Source organism: Aythya ferina, assembly GCF_964211825.1.
Source record: "Aythya ferina genome assembly, chromosome: 12".
Lineage (NCBI taxonomy): Eukaryota > Metazoa > Chordata > Aves > Anseriformes > Anatidae > Aythya > Aythya ferina.
The window spans coordinates 6,803,085-6,823,939 of record NC_140308.1 but is presented as its reverse complement, the minus strand read 5'-3'; the positions used below and the strand labels follow the sequence as shown (position 1 = coordinate 6,823,939).

The following is a 20,855-nucleotide window of genomic DNA, read 5'->3' as shown; positions in this document are numbered from 1 at the left end:
TGGAGATATCTAGATCTTTAACAGACCTTTGGACAGGGCAGAAAGTTGCCCTGTGGATGGTCCACTATGAATTATTCATACTGCTCAAAGGATTAGGTGCAATGAAAAGGCACTGGGAAGATTCTTCTCCTCTGTATATAGCTAATGAATTTATGTTGATGAAATTCAGATGTACTAATATTCTACGGAAATGGCATGCCTTGTCAATCAATCTTCTGATCCTATAACTGATAAAAGCAAAACCAGTAAGACTATTTAGGTAATAATGACACCAAAAATGAACTGCTTAAAACAAAAGAACTGATGATAACAGATAACTAAAATCAGTACTTAGAGATTCTTTTCCATAGGATCTCAGCATTAGCAGATGTTTGCTTGTTTCTGATAAGGAACATTCCCTCCTATCGCACATGCAGCTCCAAACATTGGAAGTCTTGAATCAGGCCTTGCACAATACTGTAAGTTACGAGATTTTTTTTTAAATAATGCTTAAGGGCTTTGGTGTTTTATTTGCTTTCTGATTTCTTAAAACATTTTGGATTGAGTGTTTAACGTGTTTTTTTTACCCTTTATGATCATGTGTACTAGAGTCATACTTGGTCTATTTTTTTAGTGAAAACTCAGCTTTTCCTGTGATGATAGGACTTTGGCAGCTAGGCTTTTCAGAAGATTACAAATCATGAGTGAGAGTGGCAAACAAGTGTGAAAGGCTCCTTCAGACCTTTAAGACACCTTGTTGAAGTTGCAGCCAAGACAGAGAGACTAACCACGCTCAGACACCGCACAGGACTAGCTGATGGCAGACCCTTCACTCTGCTCAGAGTGGCTTACAATGATTGTGTCAAAGCCCCACAGGGAATGTTCTAGACAGTGGCAGTTCACTACACATATCTACTTTTCCCCACTGAAGATCCTCCAGATAAAAGCTTTAGCCTAGCAGAGCTGATGCAAATGAATTTGAGGGGGCAGAAGATCTGAGCCTGTCTGACCTGGGATAATTTGCATTCAAACAAAATAAATCCAGCTCTATTCCCATAGCAATTTTATTTTGCTATGAATAGCTCAGGCAGCTCCAATAGTGAGGAGCTCGGGTTACATCTGATTGCCAGCTGTATTGCTTACTAAGAAGTTAGGTCAGTGGTTCCCAACCTTTTAATTTTCCTTGTTGGAGTATACATTGCTATGGATTAGTTACATGAGAGAGTGGTCACAAAGAACTCTGTAGGGAGCAAAGTATCAGCTTTGCTGATATTCCACATCCACAGACATATACATATGTTGAAATATCTGTGTGGGAAGGGGAAAGGGAGTGGAACAAAAAAGCTTAGACCATTAAAGGAATGGAAACTAAGAAGCAAAGATGGCGCAAGAGTGAGATGTCAGGCTGGCGCCTGGGTTATCTGGATTAAACTCCCAGTTCTTCAGTCATTCAGCTTCTCCGTTCCTCAGTTTTCGCAGTTCTAAAGGCAGGCCAGTATACTCTACACTGCAGATGGTCAAAACAGACTTGTGAAGACTCGCATTTGACTCCAGTTGGGTTGTTCTAAAATGCCTCTGTCTCCGTCACTACAAGCACATGGCCTTTCTCCCCCTGCAGCCCCAGCCTTGAGGATGCCACTCAGCAGCCTGAGCTCTCATCCACTGACCAGAGCATACAAGGTCATGGTAGCTGAGTACGTGCCACCTAGCAGGGCTCCACACTGGTAAGCACCCTGTTCAAAGACACATTGCTCAAATGTGGCTCTGCCCATGATCTGTCCCTCATCACGTCACTAGATGGACTTGTGCCATGTGTCCCCAGTCACAGGACTCACAGTGCGACACGATATGTGACCCTGAAATAATGTGGTCACATTCACTGGAGTCTGAGCAGGTCGGTAGGTTTGCTCATAACTAGGAATTCTCTTGCTGTAATTCTTTACACTTCACACATGCCTATAGATGAAGTGTGATTGCTTAGCATTGCTGCAAAAGGGGGAGCAGGATAGAATAAATTTCATCTTCTCTGCTTTTGCTGTAGTCATCTCTTCAAAACAGGACAGTAGCTTAAGTGTGTGTGAATCGTGTTTTCTTTCTAAAAAATGGCAGATCAGTAAAACTTTGAATGCAATTCATACCATTAAACCTGAAATACAGAGCAGTATCATTCCAACGATTTAAAATAAGACCTCACCGTTTTCTCAGGTTTTTCACATTAAGAATCCTGTACAATGACAACTCCATGTCAGATTTAGAGATATAGTATCCAATAGGTACAACTTTAGTGTCCTGGTCTTAATTTAGAATGGGCATTTGAATAAGGAGTTATTTGCTAAGATAAATGTTGTAACTGCATGCCGTCAAAAACTCTCATATTTGTGGGCACTGTTTATAGCCAGGAAACCTGCCTTCATGGTATTACATTGCCAAGTATTCCGGGGGTCCAAAGATTTGTTTTCCCAATTGTAGTCAAAGGTAACAAGTTACCAAATGGTTGTGCCCAGATATACTGCCCTAATTTCTGTCCTCCTTCGAAACTGTGCATACATACACTCCTCCCTCCCACAAATTAGTCTATGTTTTGATTTTAAGGGAATGATGCACAAAGGTGAGCATGCCAACTGTCTTGCTGGTTTCACCACTGAAATGAAACACAGGAAGTCTGAGTGAATTTGGCCCTGTCTAGAAAGGTTTTTAATACAATTATAAATGAAAGTTTGATGAGAAATAATTTTCAGCATAATTTTCTAACTGCAGTAATCTCTGTAGTAGAAACAACTTTGACCTCATGTAAAAACCACCACAATTATGTCCTGGTTTGGTATCAAATACAATAGCATGCAGAAACTGTCCTCTTAAAATGGAAACAATATCACTACCTTAATATTGGTCCAAATTTTCAGCATAAAGTGAGCTAAATCCATTCCTCAATGCAATACATCAATTTACATCTGTTGACATCCTGCCTGCTGACAGGGTCAGAGTACAACATACAAGTCTAAACCAGTACTTGGGCTGTTAACACAACAGTTTCCAAGTATTCAGGTCTGTGTTTGACTTACTGCCTAGGCCTGCAGAGCTACAGCAGTCATGAAAGGTTACATTGATTTTACCATATGCAGATTTTAGTATAAGCCTATGAATTATGTGACTCTTTAGCAGGGATGCATCTTAATAAAAGCATGTAAGATGGTGTAGGAATATTTACAAATTTCTTTTCATTTATGAAATCAGCTCCAATAAGCACCTCTGAGAATCAGAGGACAAAAAAGAAGATGAGGAAAGGACACAAAGGATTCCATTTCTACAGAGTCCTTTAGAGATTCATCCAAAAAGGGAAGCCTTTGATTCTTGTGTCAGCAAGCATACATTTGTTGTGAATTTCAAGCAAGTGAATAGCATTTTTTCATCAAAGCATTTGTACAGTAGAGTGTTGTCAATGTAATACCTTCTAATATGGACCATGGAACCCGAAAGATCTACATAACCTTGTGATGATCTCTGAGACCTCAAGAAATGGTAAAAATAAAGTGTCAAAGGGAAGACTGTACTTGAAAGTGATGTTTTCTTCCATGAGATATTCTCTACATTAAACTGGTCCAAGAAATCTGGAAATCTATTGCCACAGGAGTTGTCACTTTATTAAGCACTATAGGCCTTCTAGTTGAATTACAAATGCAGTAAAGTCAAGGGAAATATAATTATATGTAATTTGTTGACAGCTTAACATGTTGCAAAGTTACAAAAAGATGGTAAAAAAAAATAATCAACAGAAGATTTAGCAGGGATAATTTCCTAGGCAGCCTGACCTTCTTTCTGCAATGAATCTACTGAACGGTAGGTTAAGCAAAGGTCAGGTTAAACATAGGTTAAGAAAAAAGCTCCAAGAAGAGGAATGTGCTGTCAGGGTCACAGAGGCTCTGGGACATCAAGGAAGTGTTTGAGAGTTACAGACACATCAGGCTAGTGTGTATTTCCCAGTCCCAGGGCCTGCATGTGCTCCCTGCTCCACCCTGGCAGCACAGAACACAAGACCTGAGGACTCTCTGTGGACTTTGGGCACAACCTGAGTGAAGTGCTGCATAGCTTAGCTACTGTTGTATCTTGAGCCCTTAGAAATCAGGATACACTTGGTGGGCTGAGAGGTGCTGCATGAGTCAAGTAAGTAGTGCATCAAAGCACACCAACTCCCATAAGGAAGAAATCACTTGTCTACAGCCATAGGCAGGAATTACGGAAGTGAACACGAAGAGTAAAAAATGTGTTCCCCTCATTCTGAGCCCCTCCGAACCTCAATGTTGATTGCACAGACCCTGATTTATCATTTTCACATTACAACTTCTCAGATATATCCTGTCCCTAGCCCCTGTCTCTCACCTTAGTGCATCCCTGACTTCTCCCCAGAATAATCTGGCTGCTCAGTGGTCACTTTCTTTGGCTAAAGGGCCTGCCAAAAGACCAGTGGCATGAAGGTAGTCACGTGCTATTCATGCCTACACATTTTCCTACATCAGAATATATTTGCTTTCAGGAGTAAAAGTGCAATCCTGCCATTTCTCTGTGTGGATTTGCCCAGCTTAATGTGTCATGCCTAAAGATGTGACTGTTCATGCATCTGGATCATCAGTCATTTACTCCACCTTTTCTACTTTCCAGGTGGTAACATAAACAGAGGAAAAGCCAGAAGGACCTCTTGTTGTGAAACATTTCCTCTCTTCACAGCATGTTACACTATACACTCCTCCCACAGCATAAAACCAGCAGTGTTAATGTTGTATGGAAGTAAATTAGTCACAAATAGCACCATAGGGAACTGAAATACTTTGAATGTATACCATATAATCAGGAAATGCCCGCCCTCTTCATCTGCCAGGAACAAGGAAATTGAAAGCTTTGTAATTTTAAACTGGCCATCAGTTGCTATGAATCAATCAACCATCTCGCTGCAGAGCTAGCATGCACAAGAAACGCTGTGAAGATAAGAGAGGGTTGAAACTACACTCCCCATCCTGTTGACATAGTTTCAGCCCAAGATTCCACATTTGCTCACTCCTACCCTGGACTCTTCTTTGTACACCTCTACTGAACTCCTCAAAAGTGCCAGAATGGGACACTGGACTTCCATGTTTTTTTCAAATTATTTATACTACTATCAATTCTTACAAATGTCATCAAACCTAAATGTATTTTTTTGCATAAGTAAATTGTATAAAATAATTTATGAATTCATAACAACTTCTTCCTTTAACAGTTTTAATATATAATGATAGAAGTCATGCAGGACTGATAAATGTCATGGTCATTTTTTGCAATTACTTTTCATTCATCCACTTACTATAAAAATCAAACAGACAAACCTCATCGTCCTTCTTAAAATTGGAGTCCCTTCCTGGAAGAAACATGAAGGAGCTGATTAAAATTATAGTTACTATTTTGCTAGCACAATATTGCTATTGAATGGCAGAAAAGATAACAGCTCTAGAGAGCATTGCCTTGTGCAACCTTATGGAAATGAAAATGCATTCATATTTACTGCATTGCACTGTCTTTAGTAAAATCAAGATTCACACTAGCACCTATTCAGCTCTTTGGTATAGACATGTATGTGTGTATACATCAATTTCTCTTCCTTTTTACTGAGTAGTAAAATGCAAAAAGTCAGGTCCAGAAGATAAACGGCCTTTAAAGGCATGTGGCACACTATGGATGCATTTTGGAGCACAGGGGCACCATTCAGAGCAGGTTGATGGCAAGTAGCAACACAGCCCCACAGGGAAATACTCCAAATCTTCTGTTAAACCCACTAGAAAAGTAGGCCTGTGGAGGCTGAGTATCCTTTGCGCCATACAAATGCTAGTTTGCAGAACACAGACCTTCATTCTGGGCAAAGAACATTTCTTTTGTTTTGTTTCTCACATTAGAGTGCATTCCTGACTTTCCCAAACTGAAATCTTTAAAATGATTAAATAAATCATGTGAACAGCCACAACATAAAAATATATTGTTCCTTCAGCCTCAAGCTGATTCTAACTAATTTAGTCTTGTGTTACTATTCTGTACACCAGAAAGCTACTTTTCAAGAAACGGTTGGAAAATTACAACAAAAAATATACTTCTTATGGGACTACAACCCAAAAGCTGAAAACATGTAAATAGAACTGGTGACATATACAGGTCAAAACCAAAGTCTGGCACATTTTTGATCTCAGCTTCAACTGTCTGTGGTAATATATCATCTGGTCTTGCTGACTCAGCTTCAGGTCCAAATTATCCTTTCACTGGTGTTACATCTGTCACGCAGGCTGATGTAGAAACCAAAACTTTGTCACCATATCATTAGTCTGATGTTCAGTGACACATGGCCCTGACTGTATGCTGCTCTGTCATGGCTCCCACCCTGTATTTGGGTTCATGTATGACCCTCACTGAGTGAGAGCTGTAGGACCCTGCTTCAGACAGTGAAAATGACCACCAAGGGCTCTCCGATAGGCAGAGGAATCACAAGTATCACTTAACTGTTTCTATAGGAGACTACATGTCCTCCTCTATGCAATTATTCAGCTCTCCTACCAAGGGCAAAATACAAATAAGGTCTTGCCTCCTACAGGTGTTCCCAGGAAGACAGGTGTTAACATCCTTGCACATATTTGCAGGTCAAAGACTGTGAAATCCAACTCCTGTCAACCAAGGGAAACAAGCCTGAAACTACTTTCCTCTTTTACTCTAAATGCCAGATTTTACTTCACCAAGACTTGATCAGGATTAGGCCAAGTAACCTCTTTACATTTACTTAGTTTTGACTTTGAATTTTTTGGTGGCCATTGCACTTCCTTTTCTCTTTCATTGTCATAATACCCTGGCAGCATAGCAATAATGAAAACATTTGGTGTTAGTTCACTGAAACACATCTGGCAGCTGCAGGCACCAGATGCCAAGCACTTCACTGCATTTTCCAGCAGCAGTAGCAGCAGCTGGTTCTCTGGGAAGCCACCTGAACTCCTGCTTCATTTCATGTCTGGCTGCTGTTAGTCTGAGTAGTCCCTTAGAATAGGATACAGGCAGTCTGTAGATGGGTTTCTTTGCCTTTCAGGTAGGCCATTTTCCTCCATTTTGTAACTCAGGAAAATCTGATTATACAGTATTACCTTGGATTATTTACAAGATGTGTTTTAGGGTCTGTCAGTGGAAACCGACATGCTTCACTTTCCTGATGAGCCAGCACTACTCTCCATTTGAAAAACGCCTTTCTAAATCAAGGAGTAATTGTAGTAATTTTACCCAAAGAAATGGTGTCACTCTTCATTCTATGGCCAAGAAGATACATGGAGGAACTCTCCTGAGGACAGGTTCTGATCCAGAAAAGCCAGCATAAAACTTTTTACTCTCCACAAGCTTTAGATGAAGCCCCTAAACCAACAAATACCTGTCAATGACAGTGAAAGATACTGTGGTACAGGAATCAAAGGATGTCAGCTGCTCGCTTCTGTCTCAGCCTGGAAGTTGTTCTTTTTCTCCCCTTTGCTCAACCTTTTGCTAGAGGCGAGAAAACAATCTGATCATCAGCACACGATGTTGAGAATGCAAAAAATATCCATGCAGCCTTCAGCATGGCTTCTAGCATGAAGAGCAGCCAGCAATCAGAGAAAGAAACTTGGGGCTGGATATACTGTTGTGGTAGGTTGGTCTCTACAGTGATTTCACAGACAGCTATTGCAAACAATGTAAGTCTGTAGAGCAGACTATAAGGAATGATCCTCTGACAGAAGAAGTAGCAAAAAAGTGCAAAAGTGACAGAAACATTTTTCTCGTCTGTACTGTAATTATCCACAGATCCATGGCGGGCTGCAGAAAAATCAGGCTGGCCCTAGACCAAGATCGGTACTATAATCCTTAATTTATACTTGCATCAACCAAGATAAATAGCACAACTTTCTATCAAGTGTTAGCAGGAAATTAAACTGGGTAGCCACATTTTTTTGAAAAGTTTAAACTTTCTTCTCTGACACTGCTTTACACCATTTATACCTACCCTATACCATGACCAGATAATAATCCCATTGCGGTATTGACTGGAAATATTTCTTGAGGTTTAGTCTAGCCTAATTTTAAGACCTACTGTTTTCATGACTTCTTCCGAAAAAAAAAGAATGTGTCACATAAGACAAGCTTGCTCAAGACAGATTTATTTTTAAATGCTCAGTCTCTTCACTGAAACGCATTAATTTGCATGAAGAAAAAGAAAATCTGTTTTTAATTTCATTATTTAAAAAAACTAATTATATTCTGATGTTACATAAATTTTATATTGCATGGCAAAGAAACTGAAGATCTGAAGAGTAATCCATGTTTCATTAGTTTGTGTATTCTGCCACAGAATATAATATTACGTTCTTAAATTAGTTGGAAGCCACACTGTGCTGCAGAGTAGAAAAACAAAAGTGAGGGCTTAAGCTAGGTCAAGCATATTTTGTATAGGTCCATTAAAAATCTCATTCCATTAATATTAATAAAGATGTTGAGACACAAAAGTCCTTCAATTAACATATATTAGGCAGGCAGGCACAAGCATTCAAGTGATCCCACTGTGAACAGCAAGAATCCAGTCCTCACAGCATAAAGCCATGAGAGCTGTGTACATAGTGGGGCAGCTAGAAATGTTAATGCCACAGAAGAGTGAAAAGGCAATGCCCTATTGTCTCTGCAAGTAAATATCACTTTATTGCTTCAGCTTCCTCTTCTATTAAATGCATTTATGCTGGACCTTGCTATTTCAGTAAGAATAACTTCAAGACCTGTTATCTTTGTCATCAGACTTTTTTGTTTTACTAATTTGTGTCAGGAACTAGCTGTGAAGCTACCTATGAGACTCAGGAAAAGAATTTTCATCTGACTGTATAAATTGTTTGTAGATTTCCCCAGCTTATGAACTAACATTGAAAAAAGAAATTAACTTGACTGTTCCAGAAATTACTCTGGACAATAATGGTTCCCACGGTACTAAGCTTCAACCATCAAGACTCATTCACTTGCATATGACCTGATTATTTGACATTTCTTCACCCTCATTCTTAGTGACTTCCGAGCACGATAAACAATAAAAGGTTACTGATGTCAACCTATTATGAGTCTCTTCTAACACAGAGTAAAGCCAGTACTGAAGCTTAATTAATACATTTGTAAATTGTGCTGAGCTGCAAGGCATTATGATTTCAAGTTTCTGTAAATGTTTACCTCGAAGCTTTAGTCAACGCTCTACTGTCTGAACCAAAGATAAGTTCTGCTTCCATCAGCTATTCACATAGCTGGTCAAATCACTGTCAGAGCAAATCAATAGGAAATTCCTTTAGCATACTGTAATTTATGGTAGACCTGCAGCAACAGAATTGGGATTAAAATGGGATAAGAAAAGGCAAGAAAGAACCAACGTTTTTGCTCCCAGTGACATGATCAAAAAGACAGAGGAAAACCTTGTTTGTAATGTAATTATCCATTAAGGTTCAATTCAGATACCATTTAAGGGCTAGTCAGCCTTCCTAACACAAAATGAGTGGGTTTTACAAAAAAAGATAATGAAGTCTGAGCTTCAGCTGATAGAACTTGCGGTAGGTTCAGTGCTAGCTCTCACTGCAGGTCCAGTGTACCTCTCACTGCAGATAACTAAGTTTAACCCTTCTCCTACTAGTTCACTGAGAGAAGACCAAAATGTGTCGCACAGAGCTAACAGCTGTGCGTGATCAGGAAATTAGAGGGAACACTTCTGATGACTAAATAGACTGTTCACTTTAGTGGGGGTGTTAGGTTATTGCTGAACAGTGCAACTTCCAAAAAAAAGACAGGTATCTTCTAGAAATCCCCCAGAGAAATCCATAGGTCCACAGCAATACTTATGTCCAGGAGACAGTGAAATCAGATGCAAATAGCTCTGAAATTGTCTTATAGAACCAACTGATAAATTATTAGCATCACAACTCTGGATGCCTTTGCACAGCATGGCCCCAGCTTTTATCTTACCCCATCCATGGACTGCAAATTTCAAAACCACTGAAGTTGAGAACAGTTTTCAGACCTCTGCCCTTCTCTCATCGTTGGCAGTACTGGACGGCTGTCCCAGTGATCAAACTAAATCTCTTTTGAGTATGGGGCACACTGTACGTCAGAGACACAATCATTGCAAATCTGAAAGCATTATCTTAAATACCTTGTGCACATAAATATAACTGCGATAAAAAACTGTAAGTGCCAAACCGGTGTACTGCTTGTACAGAGAGACTAAGGAGGAAGCAAGTTTAAGAAAACAGTGATTAAGAACAGTTTTGATATCGCTGTTTGCTCAAATTAAGTGGACTGTGCTGCAGTACCAAGGCACAACCAAGATACTCCTCTGCTTTTCACTCACTCCACTGCTGTGTGTCATGTAAGGAGCTGTGGGAGTGGGCTGCTTGAGTTGGACTTGAACTACAGTTTCACAGGCTGTCATTGTGGTTTGGGTAAACAAAAGACTTTATTCTAGGTATGCAGACCCGGTATCTTCCTCAAGCACTTTTGAAGTGGAGGAAGGGGAAAAAGAGAAATAAAATCTTGTTTAAGTTAATTATTAGTAACTGAAAGCGGCTATTAGTTTTTAGAATCTGCCTCTAAAAAGGGAAATATGTTAGATGTTCAGTAGTTCATGGCTGTGGAGAAGAGAATATGTTGCATCTCAGCAGCAGAGATAGTATGGTCCAAACAAAATAGTGGCACTTAAAATAAAAATCCTCATTTACATCAAAGACATCCTGTTATGAGGAGGTCAAGTCTGCGCAGACAGGTCATCCTCTCCTGACCCTTATGAGGGCATTTGACTATTAGCTTCTCTCAAACGGACTAGGGAAACTGTGGGAACTAAGCTTTGTGGAAAGATTTTGCTACAGCAAGAAAAATGCTGATGTTTCAAGTATAGATAAAGTCTAGTGATTCATTTAGAAGTCACAAGACTGCTTCTTAGAAAAAAAAGGTCAGGACAAACTGCCTATCTACACACAAGTGGACGACCCCCTGTTTCTGGCACTGTTTTTAGGGTGCAAGCACTGGTGCTCACAACAGCCTAAAGTTTGTTCTGAAATACACCAACAAACAATTTCCATGCTCTTACTGCCAGTTAAGCAATAATGGAGCAGGCAAAAATGACTTAGAGGACTAGCTCCTGTGGGCAGTCTTGAGAACTGTTCTATGTTCACAGCCACTATGTTCAGGCTGATGGAGCCAAACTGCTCATACTCAGTGGCAGTATTTCCTCTATGTATGTTCAAGGGTTATATTTTATTTTTTTTTTTTACTAAACCTGGAAGAACCACAAACTCTATTAGTCCTCCTGTCCAGTGGAGACAGATTATTCCTCCAACCTTAAACCTATCTAACTCCATATCTCACCTTTGAGGAATCAGTAGGATCACACTGCCTGGGATAACACTGTCTTTGTCTTGCAGAGTTAAAACCAGAGCTGAACAGGAAGCTTATCTGACAGATATGCAGGAGGGTAATCAATAACCTAATCATGCAATTCATTTCCTATCAACAGTCAATACAAAAATATTTGTGTTTGTCTAGTATACTTTAAAATATCTGCAAGAATGCTTTTTTTCAGTCACCTCATTTTCCTTGGAAAATTTTTCCTTTCCTCTTTACTGTATTATGGGATGAATAATTACCCAATGTCTATCAAGATGGTGGACAAAGTGATGATTCTGTGAAATAGAATTTGTGTTTTATAGAGGATAGAGATGTGTTGGTGTGTGAATATAAAGAAGGTCAAAGAACATATGTTCCATATGCTGCTCATTTTGTTCTGGTGTAACAGCAAAAATTATAGAGTTTGTATATTGACTTGTAGATGGACTGAAATAGCTTTCAGAATGAAACAAATCTTTTCTTCAAGGTCCTATTGGGCCATATTTGTCCTGTTTTTACAGTGGTAGGTTTCTAAAGGAACTTCATTGCAAACAGCAATTGTTTTGTACTTTTACCACCAGTCTGGCTCACTGATTATGATGGGAGTTTGTCTGAATAAGAACATTGGGATTTGTCTCAATCTACTTAATTGGACTTAAGTGTAAGCTCTAGGTATAAGAAGTTGTTAGTATGAGCTTAAATAATACTAATATGGGGTGCAATTAAATGTCTACAATGCATGGTTATATGAGTTGCCTTGCCTGCCTGCCTCTTAGGTGGCCAGACTATGCTAAGAGGCTTTAATTTTGTGGGTTCTTTGATATTTTGAGAAAAGTCCTGCCCTCAGACATGCACACACAACTACGAGTGAATTAATACATCTCCTGTTTATCTCTCAGAGCTACACCTAACCCTTTCTCCAGTCATAGACTCCTCTGACAGCTCAGTGAGTGTAACATGATTCATCCTTCCCTCCTCTTTCTCTTCCCTTGACTAGACACTAACAAACACAACAGAACTTGAGACAAGAGAAAGAGGCCCCTTATAATGAAAGATTCAATCACATCTTACCAAAAACAAAGGAGGGCACTAGCTAATGCTCAAAGCTGACTCCACTCTTCTAATTGAGGTACATAAATAAAAGGGGCAGAATGGCCCATATTCTCTTCTAGCATAAGCAGGTGCAGTCTGTCAGGCCTCCATGATAGCACATTTGTTTAGGGATGAATTTGGTCTAAACAATAAAACTCTGTATCATGCAGTTTTAAAGTACTTGAACTGTTCCACTGAACTTTGCTGATTTTCTCTCTGACCCAAAATACAGATGCATGTCTCCTCTATGATGTAATGGTAGGAGCACTCCTTTATGTTGTACATGTTTTTTTCTTTTCTCTTCTCGGGGGGCACATGCTTTGTACTTGTCAGATGCCCTTGCCTCTCCTCCACCAAATAGCAGCAACATTCCCACAAATGCTATAAATAAAAACCAACTCATTCATTATGATCGGTATTTTCTATGTTTTGTGTATTGGACTACAATGTAAACTTGCTTGACTCTTAAAGAGAGGGTTCTTGTTCACAAGGGTAGTGTGATTTCAGTTCCTAAATGCACAGTTATAAATTACTTTTAAGACTCTCTCTAGAACGCCACTTGACTACTGACAACTCTAGGGTTCTCTTTTATTCTGCCCTGATTTTCTGTGTGACTGGAAACCTCTCACTTTATACAAGAGATTATGTATACATAGACCGAGCATATGCAGCACGTAAGGAGACAGAAAGTAGACAAAAAAAAGCATGCAATCAACATACAAACAGTAGTAAGGCTTTTAAAGATAGAGTCATCCTGGAAGTGGGTTTAAAGATGGTGAACCTGACATAGATACCTGTTTTTAACACAGGATAGAGTGTATGAGGATGGGCAAAGGGGCAAGGGCAAGTAGTTGGGAATAGAGAAATGGCCAAACTGAATACTTCCTAAAAAAAATAAAAATAAGCCTTATTCTAACAATGGCCTGCACCACCTATTTCAGAAAAACTGGGGAAAAAAAAAACTTTGTTATGTGGCTTTGGGTCCCAATAATATAGCTAAAGGCAAATATAAGTAATGATATATTACTAAATAATATCAGTAATAATAAACTGTAATTTGAATAAGTATGAATTAGCTCAAAACAGGAGCTTGGAAAAAAAGTGGGGAAGAATGAGCGGCTTGAATTGAACACACAAACAGGAAGAAGCAGCAAGACAAACCAGCGGCCTGGATGTACACATTGGGAAAGCACAAGGAATTTGTGGAACTTGAAGGAATATCCAAGTCATTCTTGACTATCAGAAGAGTTTTATTAAAAATGACAATGAACATCAGTGGGGAAAGGAGTTGAAAATTTTACAGGATTTTCTATTTGGGCCACATTAAGATGATGACAAAGGAAGAAACTAATTTTATATTTACAAATGTAAATGAACTCACTGACCCAAAGTTAGAAGAGCTAAACAAAACAAAACAAAAGCAGCCCTGAGAGTGAGGAAGTATTAGCAAAATATATGAACATTAAAAAAAAGTAATCACAGCTTCTTTGGAGAGAATGTATTATCTTCTCTACAGATAGTCCAGAACACATTTTTATGAAGGTGTAGAAACTATACCTGTATTTTGAGCATTTTTGATAAACTGACTGAATGACTCTATGTTGTAGACCACGAGCCTGAATTTTACTAAATCTGACATGCTGTTACCAAGAAAGTATGATGCTGTTACTGAATGCCTGACGGTGAAGCAGGCATGTAAGATCTAAACAAGGTTTCTTGCATACAAGTTCATTTCATCAAAATAAATAAATAAAAAAATCACAGCTTTCTTGCTGTATAGCTGATGCTCCAGCAAATAAAGGATGCTGACTGAAGCAAAAGTGTACAGAAGAAAGCAAGTTTCCCATTGACAATCAAAATACCTAAACACTTTAAAGATGAAAAGGCAAGAGGCAGTACTCATAGTAATTCTGTACACACTACCCTAAAATGCTAACTTAATTTACATGAGTACTTATTCAGAAAAAGAGTGTGGACCCAGTTTTGCCTTTTGACACATCAAGGAAATTGCATTGACTGATGGGAAGATGCAGTCTCAAATCAACAAGTCAGCATAAAAACGTGAGGCCTTAGTGTCAATTAAGCTATTAAAGTGTAAGATACGTCCATCTCTTAATAGATTTATACTGAAGCAACAAATTCTTGCTCCTTTCCAGTGTTAAGTTAAGGTCATCCTGCCTAACAAACCTTTTCATATAGACACTCTCAAAAGTCCACTCTGCAGGCAATGGCAGATAACAGACAACTGAATGACTGAATACTCTAGGTCATCCAAAAAATTAGATCAAAGAGTCCCTGTAGTCTATTGAAATGCAATTGCTTCCAAATCACATTGTGGTGTTCCAGGCTTGAAAGAATGGGTCACTGCAGTTTTATTGTAGAGAAGCTATTGCTAATGAAAGGAACAATGGAAAGATTAGTGCTACCAACCATATAGAAGAAACACCACTTTCGGTTTAATTGCAGTGAACAAAACAAATAGGAAAGAAGGGCAACCAAGTGACAAAAGTAGTTGGTGCAAAGAGGATATAGGAGCTATTCACAAGGTTCTCTTGATCGGAGCACAGCGTCCAGACTTAACATATGATCACTGAATTTGGATCACAGTAAAAATGACGTGGTTGTCATTACAGACAGTTGATGACACATTTTTAAGGCAGCCTTGCAAACTGAAAGACTAAGAGCCCTGTTGATAAGTTTCCTGATATTCACTAGGTGCACTGAAAATAATGGATGGATACGGAGAAAGGAACAATTCTGCATTATTTGTAATACTGACTCTGCCAGAGATTATTATAAGGTTTACTTCACTTACCGGTTTAAAATAACAATTTAAGGTGAAATCTGTTGAATCTTGGAACTGATTAAAGAAAGAGACAGATTATAATTGATGATAGTGTAGGTACTGAAAATGTTGTGCCATAATAAATTTGTTCAAGCCACAGTATTTATTCTCTTTTGATCAGTTTCTGGATCTTTTCTAAGTAAAGCTTACCAGTCATAACAATCTCTATGTCGAGACAGTGGTAACAGATCCATTTCAGTCTCAGTTAAGATCACCACATTCTGTTTCTCTGTGACCTGAGGCAGACTTGAACCTTCCTTCTCCAGACAAGACATGACAAGCCCAGCTTCACTTAGCTCATAAAGCATGTTAGAAAACAAAACGTGACCAAGCGGGGGAGATCACCCAAATTTTAACTGTTATATGTAGGTAGAGCACTTCCCTTAGAGGAAATGGCAAACACTGCAATGAGTGAGAATGGCTTTTGTTGGAATAAAAACAGTAAAAGCTTGTAGTTTTGAAAATTAAGTTTCTATAGAAATTCACGACTAAGCACACCTGATATGGAGACTTTGGGACTCCAAACATAAAAACAAAAGAAAGTTTCATTCCTGTTCCTGGCACCTGCTCCAAAGTCACATTTGCAACTGTTCAAATGAACTATAAAATATTAATTCCTTCAAACTGCTGTGACCAACACAGGGAAAAAAAAAATAATAATAAAATAAAATAAAAAGAAGTAGAGCATACAAAATATAATCCAGACTACTTGCAACCAATTATCAGTATTCAACAGTTCTTCCAAGTGAACCACCCTCCTCTTAAGTCACTGATTACTATTTCAAAGGAAACACTGGATGTCTGAAGTGCCCCTCTTTTGGTCCCATCATGCAGTTTAATAGCCCTTATGGTCAAGTACCTTTCCAAGAAAGATTTCTAGAGGGTGACCTAACATATCCTCTGGACCCTAATGAACTGCACAGCATAAAGACAGCTTCATATAACCTAACATTGTTGAATTTCCCTTCTTTAATCTGCATTCATAGCAGACTGCAGGCAAGGTGTAAGATCTTTTGCCTAAAAGCCATCAATAACCATTAATTCTGTAGATGACTATTCTGAGTTAAGTCAATAAAGACTTCTCTGCAGGCAAAGAGCACTGTCAAATATATTTTGAAAAAAAAAATAATAATTTGTGCATAATAATTTTTCATGAACTTGGATGACAGCCATAAATATAAAATATGCAAAGATAACATTTAACACATTCATAAGAGATCAACTCGTCAAGACTTATAAACCAAAGTAGGCTGCAATTGTCAAAGGATTGGTTCATAACTCCTACTGAGCTAAGAAATTCACCCTTCCTTAAAGTAGTTGACAAACCTAGGTATAAATATTTTTTGCTCTTAAATTGTGGATTGATTTTTTCTTTATCCAAAGTAGTTCACAAAAGCAACAAGAACATTTACTTAAAAGCAGGTGAAAGAAGGAGAAACTATCACAAACTATAGCAAATGAAAATTGCTGTGGGTTAATTACTAGGACTACTGGCCAATCTTCTGTTTTTTCCTCAAAGACTATGATAAAAAATTACAAAAGGTGTGATGCAGTTCAGTGGCTATAACTAAATCTCTTCTGTTAAATGCGCTGGTGGTTTTAGGAAAGTCACCAAATGGTATATGGTACATACATACAGATCTTTGCCAAAACAGCTACTGTTCCATATATGAAAATACTTCAAACACTGATTTGTTTTAAAGAAACACTTACCAAGCCTACACACGTAGATATTGCTACTGATGAGGTGCTATCGTTCCTTATAAATCCCTGGTAGAAACACTGCTCAATGTCATGTTCCTGAGAATTTGAGACTCCATCTTTCCCGAGTACCTGGACAATAAAACTGTTGCTTAAAATGGTTGAAGGTTTAAGTTCTAAATGAAGTTCCTGTCCAAATGCTGAAAATTTGTAGTGCAAGGAACTCTTTGAACTCTGAGTTGATCTCTTTTTCCTAGTACTGTGCAAAACATTGTGTGAAATGTACGATCCACTGGAATCCACTTTGACAGGTGTCACAAATACATAATCTGTAACGATAAAAAAGTTAGCCATCAGCTTTAGCATCCAGCAAATAAGGTAAGTGTCATTCTTACACAGTAAGCAGCAGGCTTTCACTATGGTATGAAGAATTCCATCATTTAAGTACAGGCCTGAAAGCTCTACAGGCTATGTGTATATAGTCTTGACTGCATATATTCATCCCTGTAAGTCACACAGGCTCTCAAACTGTGTTTGTTTCCTTTCTGCCCCACTGAGAGGTACAGACTAACTAGCATAGCTGTGAACATTCCCACAATCATTCTTCTGAAGACATTTGTCATCACCAGCAGATCTGTAGATTTTCCCCTCCCCCTGTATTAATTGCTGTCAAATGTGAAGGCTGCTTTGGTTTGTTTTTTTTTTTTCCTTCCCTAAGAATGCAGCAAATATTGTATCACTGTAGGGGGAACCATGACTGGGACTTTGTAGAACTGTACCACTTGTTCAAATGGATTAAAGGATTAATTTATTAATGCCTTAACTGAGTGAGACCTCATCTCTTTGTAGTGACTTGATTAGACTGGGTTTCAAATTGTAATTGACCTTCAGCAGAAAGAGATTACATCCTACCTAATAACCTTTAGTCAGCCATTGCTAATTGCGTGTCAAAGAACTTTATTGTTTTGGATAAAATACGTGAAAAATTACAAAACTATTTGCAAGAAGATCTACTCACACAACCTAGGAAAGGAAAAAAAAAAAAAATAGAGGTCATGATCCAGCTAGCAGGCACTTAGCTTGAAGTACATGACCACTGCTGTTGAACTACCCATACAGGGATTACTTGGATGCTGGAAGCTTGGTCTGAATTTCAGTCATTTGCTGAACTAGCACCATTGGCACCAGTTCCCAGTTATATGAGTAACTATGCTGACTGAACTGCTTCCCTGCCCCATTGAACCATTGAGCTGTACTTCTCTGCAAATACTTAAAGATGTCCATAGATTTGACAGTCAGACAATCCACTTCTAACACCCTTTGGAAAGAAGAAAAAAACTCTTCCTTCTTATGTCGTAACAGATGTTGCAAAAACTACCACTCTTCTCGCCTAAATAGATTTTATTGGATGCACGTTAAGCTGAGCACATAACCAATGATAGGTTGTTTTTTCTTAGACGGTGGAAACAATACATCAAGAGCTTTCACTTTCCTCAAGTGGCGTTAATCAACGGCAGAAGTTGAGGACTCTAAGCAGGCTAGTGGCCAAAAAATGCAAGCAGCTGCTGGAGAGAGGGAATCCCCCAGTGAGCAGATGATAGGGTGCAACAGGGTTTTCCTTTCTGCACCCTGGTGTGGTTCTCTATTGTACTTTGTTTCCACTCTCACCCAATAAAAAGCATACACTGCACTTCAAACTTCCCAAACTCATCAGCATCTAAGTGCTAGTCTCTGCAACCTGGGAACAAACTGTTCCTCAGCTCTCATTCAGAGCAGTCCTTTCTCTCCAGGTTTGCTTTCCCTTAGCCTGCACTGTTCTGCTTCTTCCACCCTCCCACCCAAATCTTTTCATTACTTTTGTCTCATTGCTTCCTTAACAGATGCATGAGGTTTTGTTATTGTGGCTACATACACATTCATCTTCCTAATTGCACATGTAAACGTGGATGTATTTACCAGCTCGTTTATTCACTCACTTTGCCTTTACCTATCATTCTTTTTAGCTTTTGCATGCAGGGCTGAACAAGTTAATCTCTGCCCAGGGTTAGCTATTTTATGGCAGCCAACTTGCTTTCACTTTATGTTCCCTGAACACCGTGGCTTCTTCACTTTGAACGCTCAGTCTACCAAAAAAAAAAAAAAAAAAAAAAAGCATCCACACAAATGTTCACATACATCACATACATAGATAACACAAAGAGCTATACAAACCATGATTTAATTCACTGATGCTGATGCTGTCACTGGTTAAAGTTGCTGCATGAAACATGCAACAGAGGCAGCACAACTGAAGGGTCTGCAAGAGAAAAAAAAAAAAAGAGAGAGAGAGAAAAAAGAAGCATTGGGCGAGATTTACTTGACAAGGGAAGGCAGAAAGACAAGGCACCAGAGACTGTGCAGTAACCTGGTATGCAAGCACTCTAGGCGATTGCAAAAGAAAGTGCTCTCGACCTGCCTTTACAGCGCTTCCAAGCCACGGGAGGGTCGGGAATTGCATGGAGCAGCCGCTGAGAACCGCAACAGGTACCGTCCAGCCGAGCAGCAGGAGACAGTCCATGTTCCGCCGCGCACCTGGAGCGCTGCTACCTGCTCCCCGAAGCGTGCGGCGGCCGAGCCCGGCTCCCCCGCATGGTCACCTGGGCTCTGCCCCGCAGCGGCTCCGGCGGCCGGCTCTGTGCGCGGCGGCGGAGCCCATGGAGCGGCGCCCAGGTGAGCGCGCCCTCGCCGCCGGCGCGCACGCTTTAAGCCGCCGCCGCCGCCGCCGCGGGGCAGCGCTGCCTCCGGCGCCGCGTCTCGGCCCGGCCGCCGCCCGGGGGGCGCCGCGGAGCGGAGCGGAGGGGAGCGGGAGGGACCAATGGGGAGGCGGCGGGGCCGGGCCGGGCCGGGCCGGGGTAGGGCTGTGCCGAGCCGTGCCGAGCCGTGTGGTGCGAGCCGTGCCGTGCCGAGCCGTGCCGAGGAGGCCAGGGGCCGCAGGGAACCGGGGGAGGCACCTGGGCAGGGGGCGGTGGGATGCGGAGGGTTTGCGGGAGGCTGGGCTGAGCAGGAGGGAGGCGGCCGCGGCACCTGCGGGGGGCTGAGGGACGAGGGGGTGCGGGGGGTGGTGGTGGAGGCGTGGGGCTCAGCCGAAATGTGCGGGGGTCTCGGTGCTGGTGTTGGGAGAGGGGTGTGGGGTCCGGTATCAGCCATCCAGCTTCGTTTGGAGAGAATGTACTGCTGTGGTCCATTGTTTCCAAAGACATCTTCAAGGAAAACACACAAACAATCAAAATCAAACACAGATAAGGGTGCCTGTGAAGGAAATCCAGCTGTGATAGCCAAGACCCACTACTGAGCACTTACTGTCCAACATGGATGTCCACAAAGGACTGCACACCACCTACGTGTATTGAGCCAAAAGGAGCACTCGGTTCTGGTCTCGACTGCTCTAGTCCATGCTGTCAGGTTCCACTTCCCCTTCTAGAGAAAACATCAGTAATGCAGGAAAGATCTGAATAATCTGAAAGGAAACATAAAACCGAAGTTAATGGGTCGGGAATCAATACAGAACTTGTTTCTGATGGGTTTGGCTGCACTTATAGAAGTGTCCCTCACCCCGTGATCTCCCTTTTGTGCCAGAGAGTTTTTGTATATGGCTCAATGCAATCACACTCAAAATCTCCATTGTCCCAGTGTCACACCACAAAAGTAAGCAGTCGACGGTGCCAATTTAAGGTGCCTGGCTGCTCCACTTGGCACACAAGCTGGAGGATACAATGGATGCGAGGTGAGCTGGAGCTCTGTCTCCTTCACTGGAGGGCTCTTGACAACTGGA

The 20,855-nt window shown here is 40.4% G+C and overlaps 1 protein-coding gene across 5 annotated transcripts in view; it reads right to left on the bottom strand.

Moving 5' to 3' along the window:
* ADAMTS18 (ADAM metallopeptidase with thrombospondin type 1 motif 18) overlaps window positions 1-19,767 on the bottom strand; it is a 79,552-nt gene extending 59,785 nt beyond the window's left edge. For 2 of the 5 annotated variants that reach the window (XM_084533385.1, XM_084533386.1), the window contains exons 1-3: window positions 19,449-19,767; window positions 19,256-19,340; window positions 17,057-17,373 (exon numbers count right to left, since the gene is read on the bottom strand). In XM_084533385.1, coding sequence (XP_084389511.1) covers window positions 17,057-17,373; window positions 19,256-19,340; window positions 19,449-19,601 — 555 coding nt within the window. In that variant the 5' untranslated portion in view covers window positions 19,602-19,767. The remainder of the gene's footprint in view (window positions 1-17,056; window positions 17,374-19,255; window positions 19,341-19,448) is intronic. The other 3 variants (XM_084533387.1, XM_084533388.1, XM_084533389.1) reach the window with 2 other exon arrangements.
* Window positions 19,768-20,855: the final 1,088 nt, after the last annotated feature.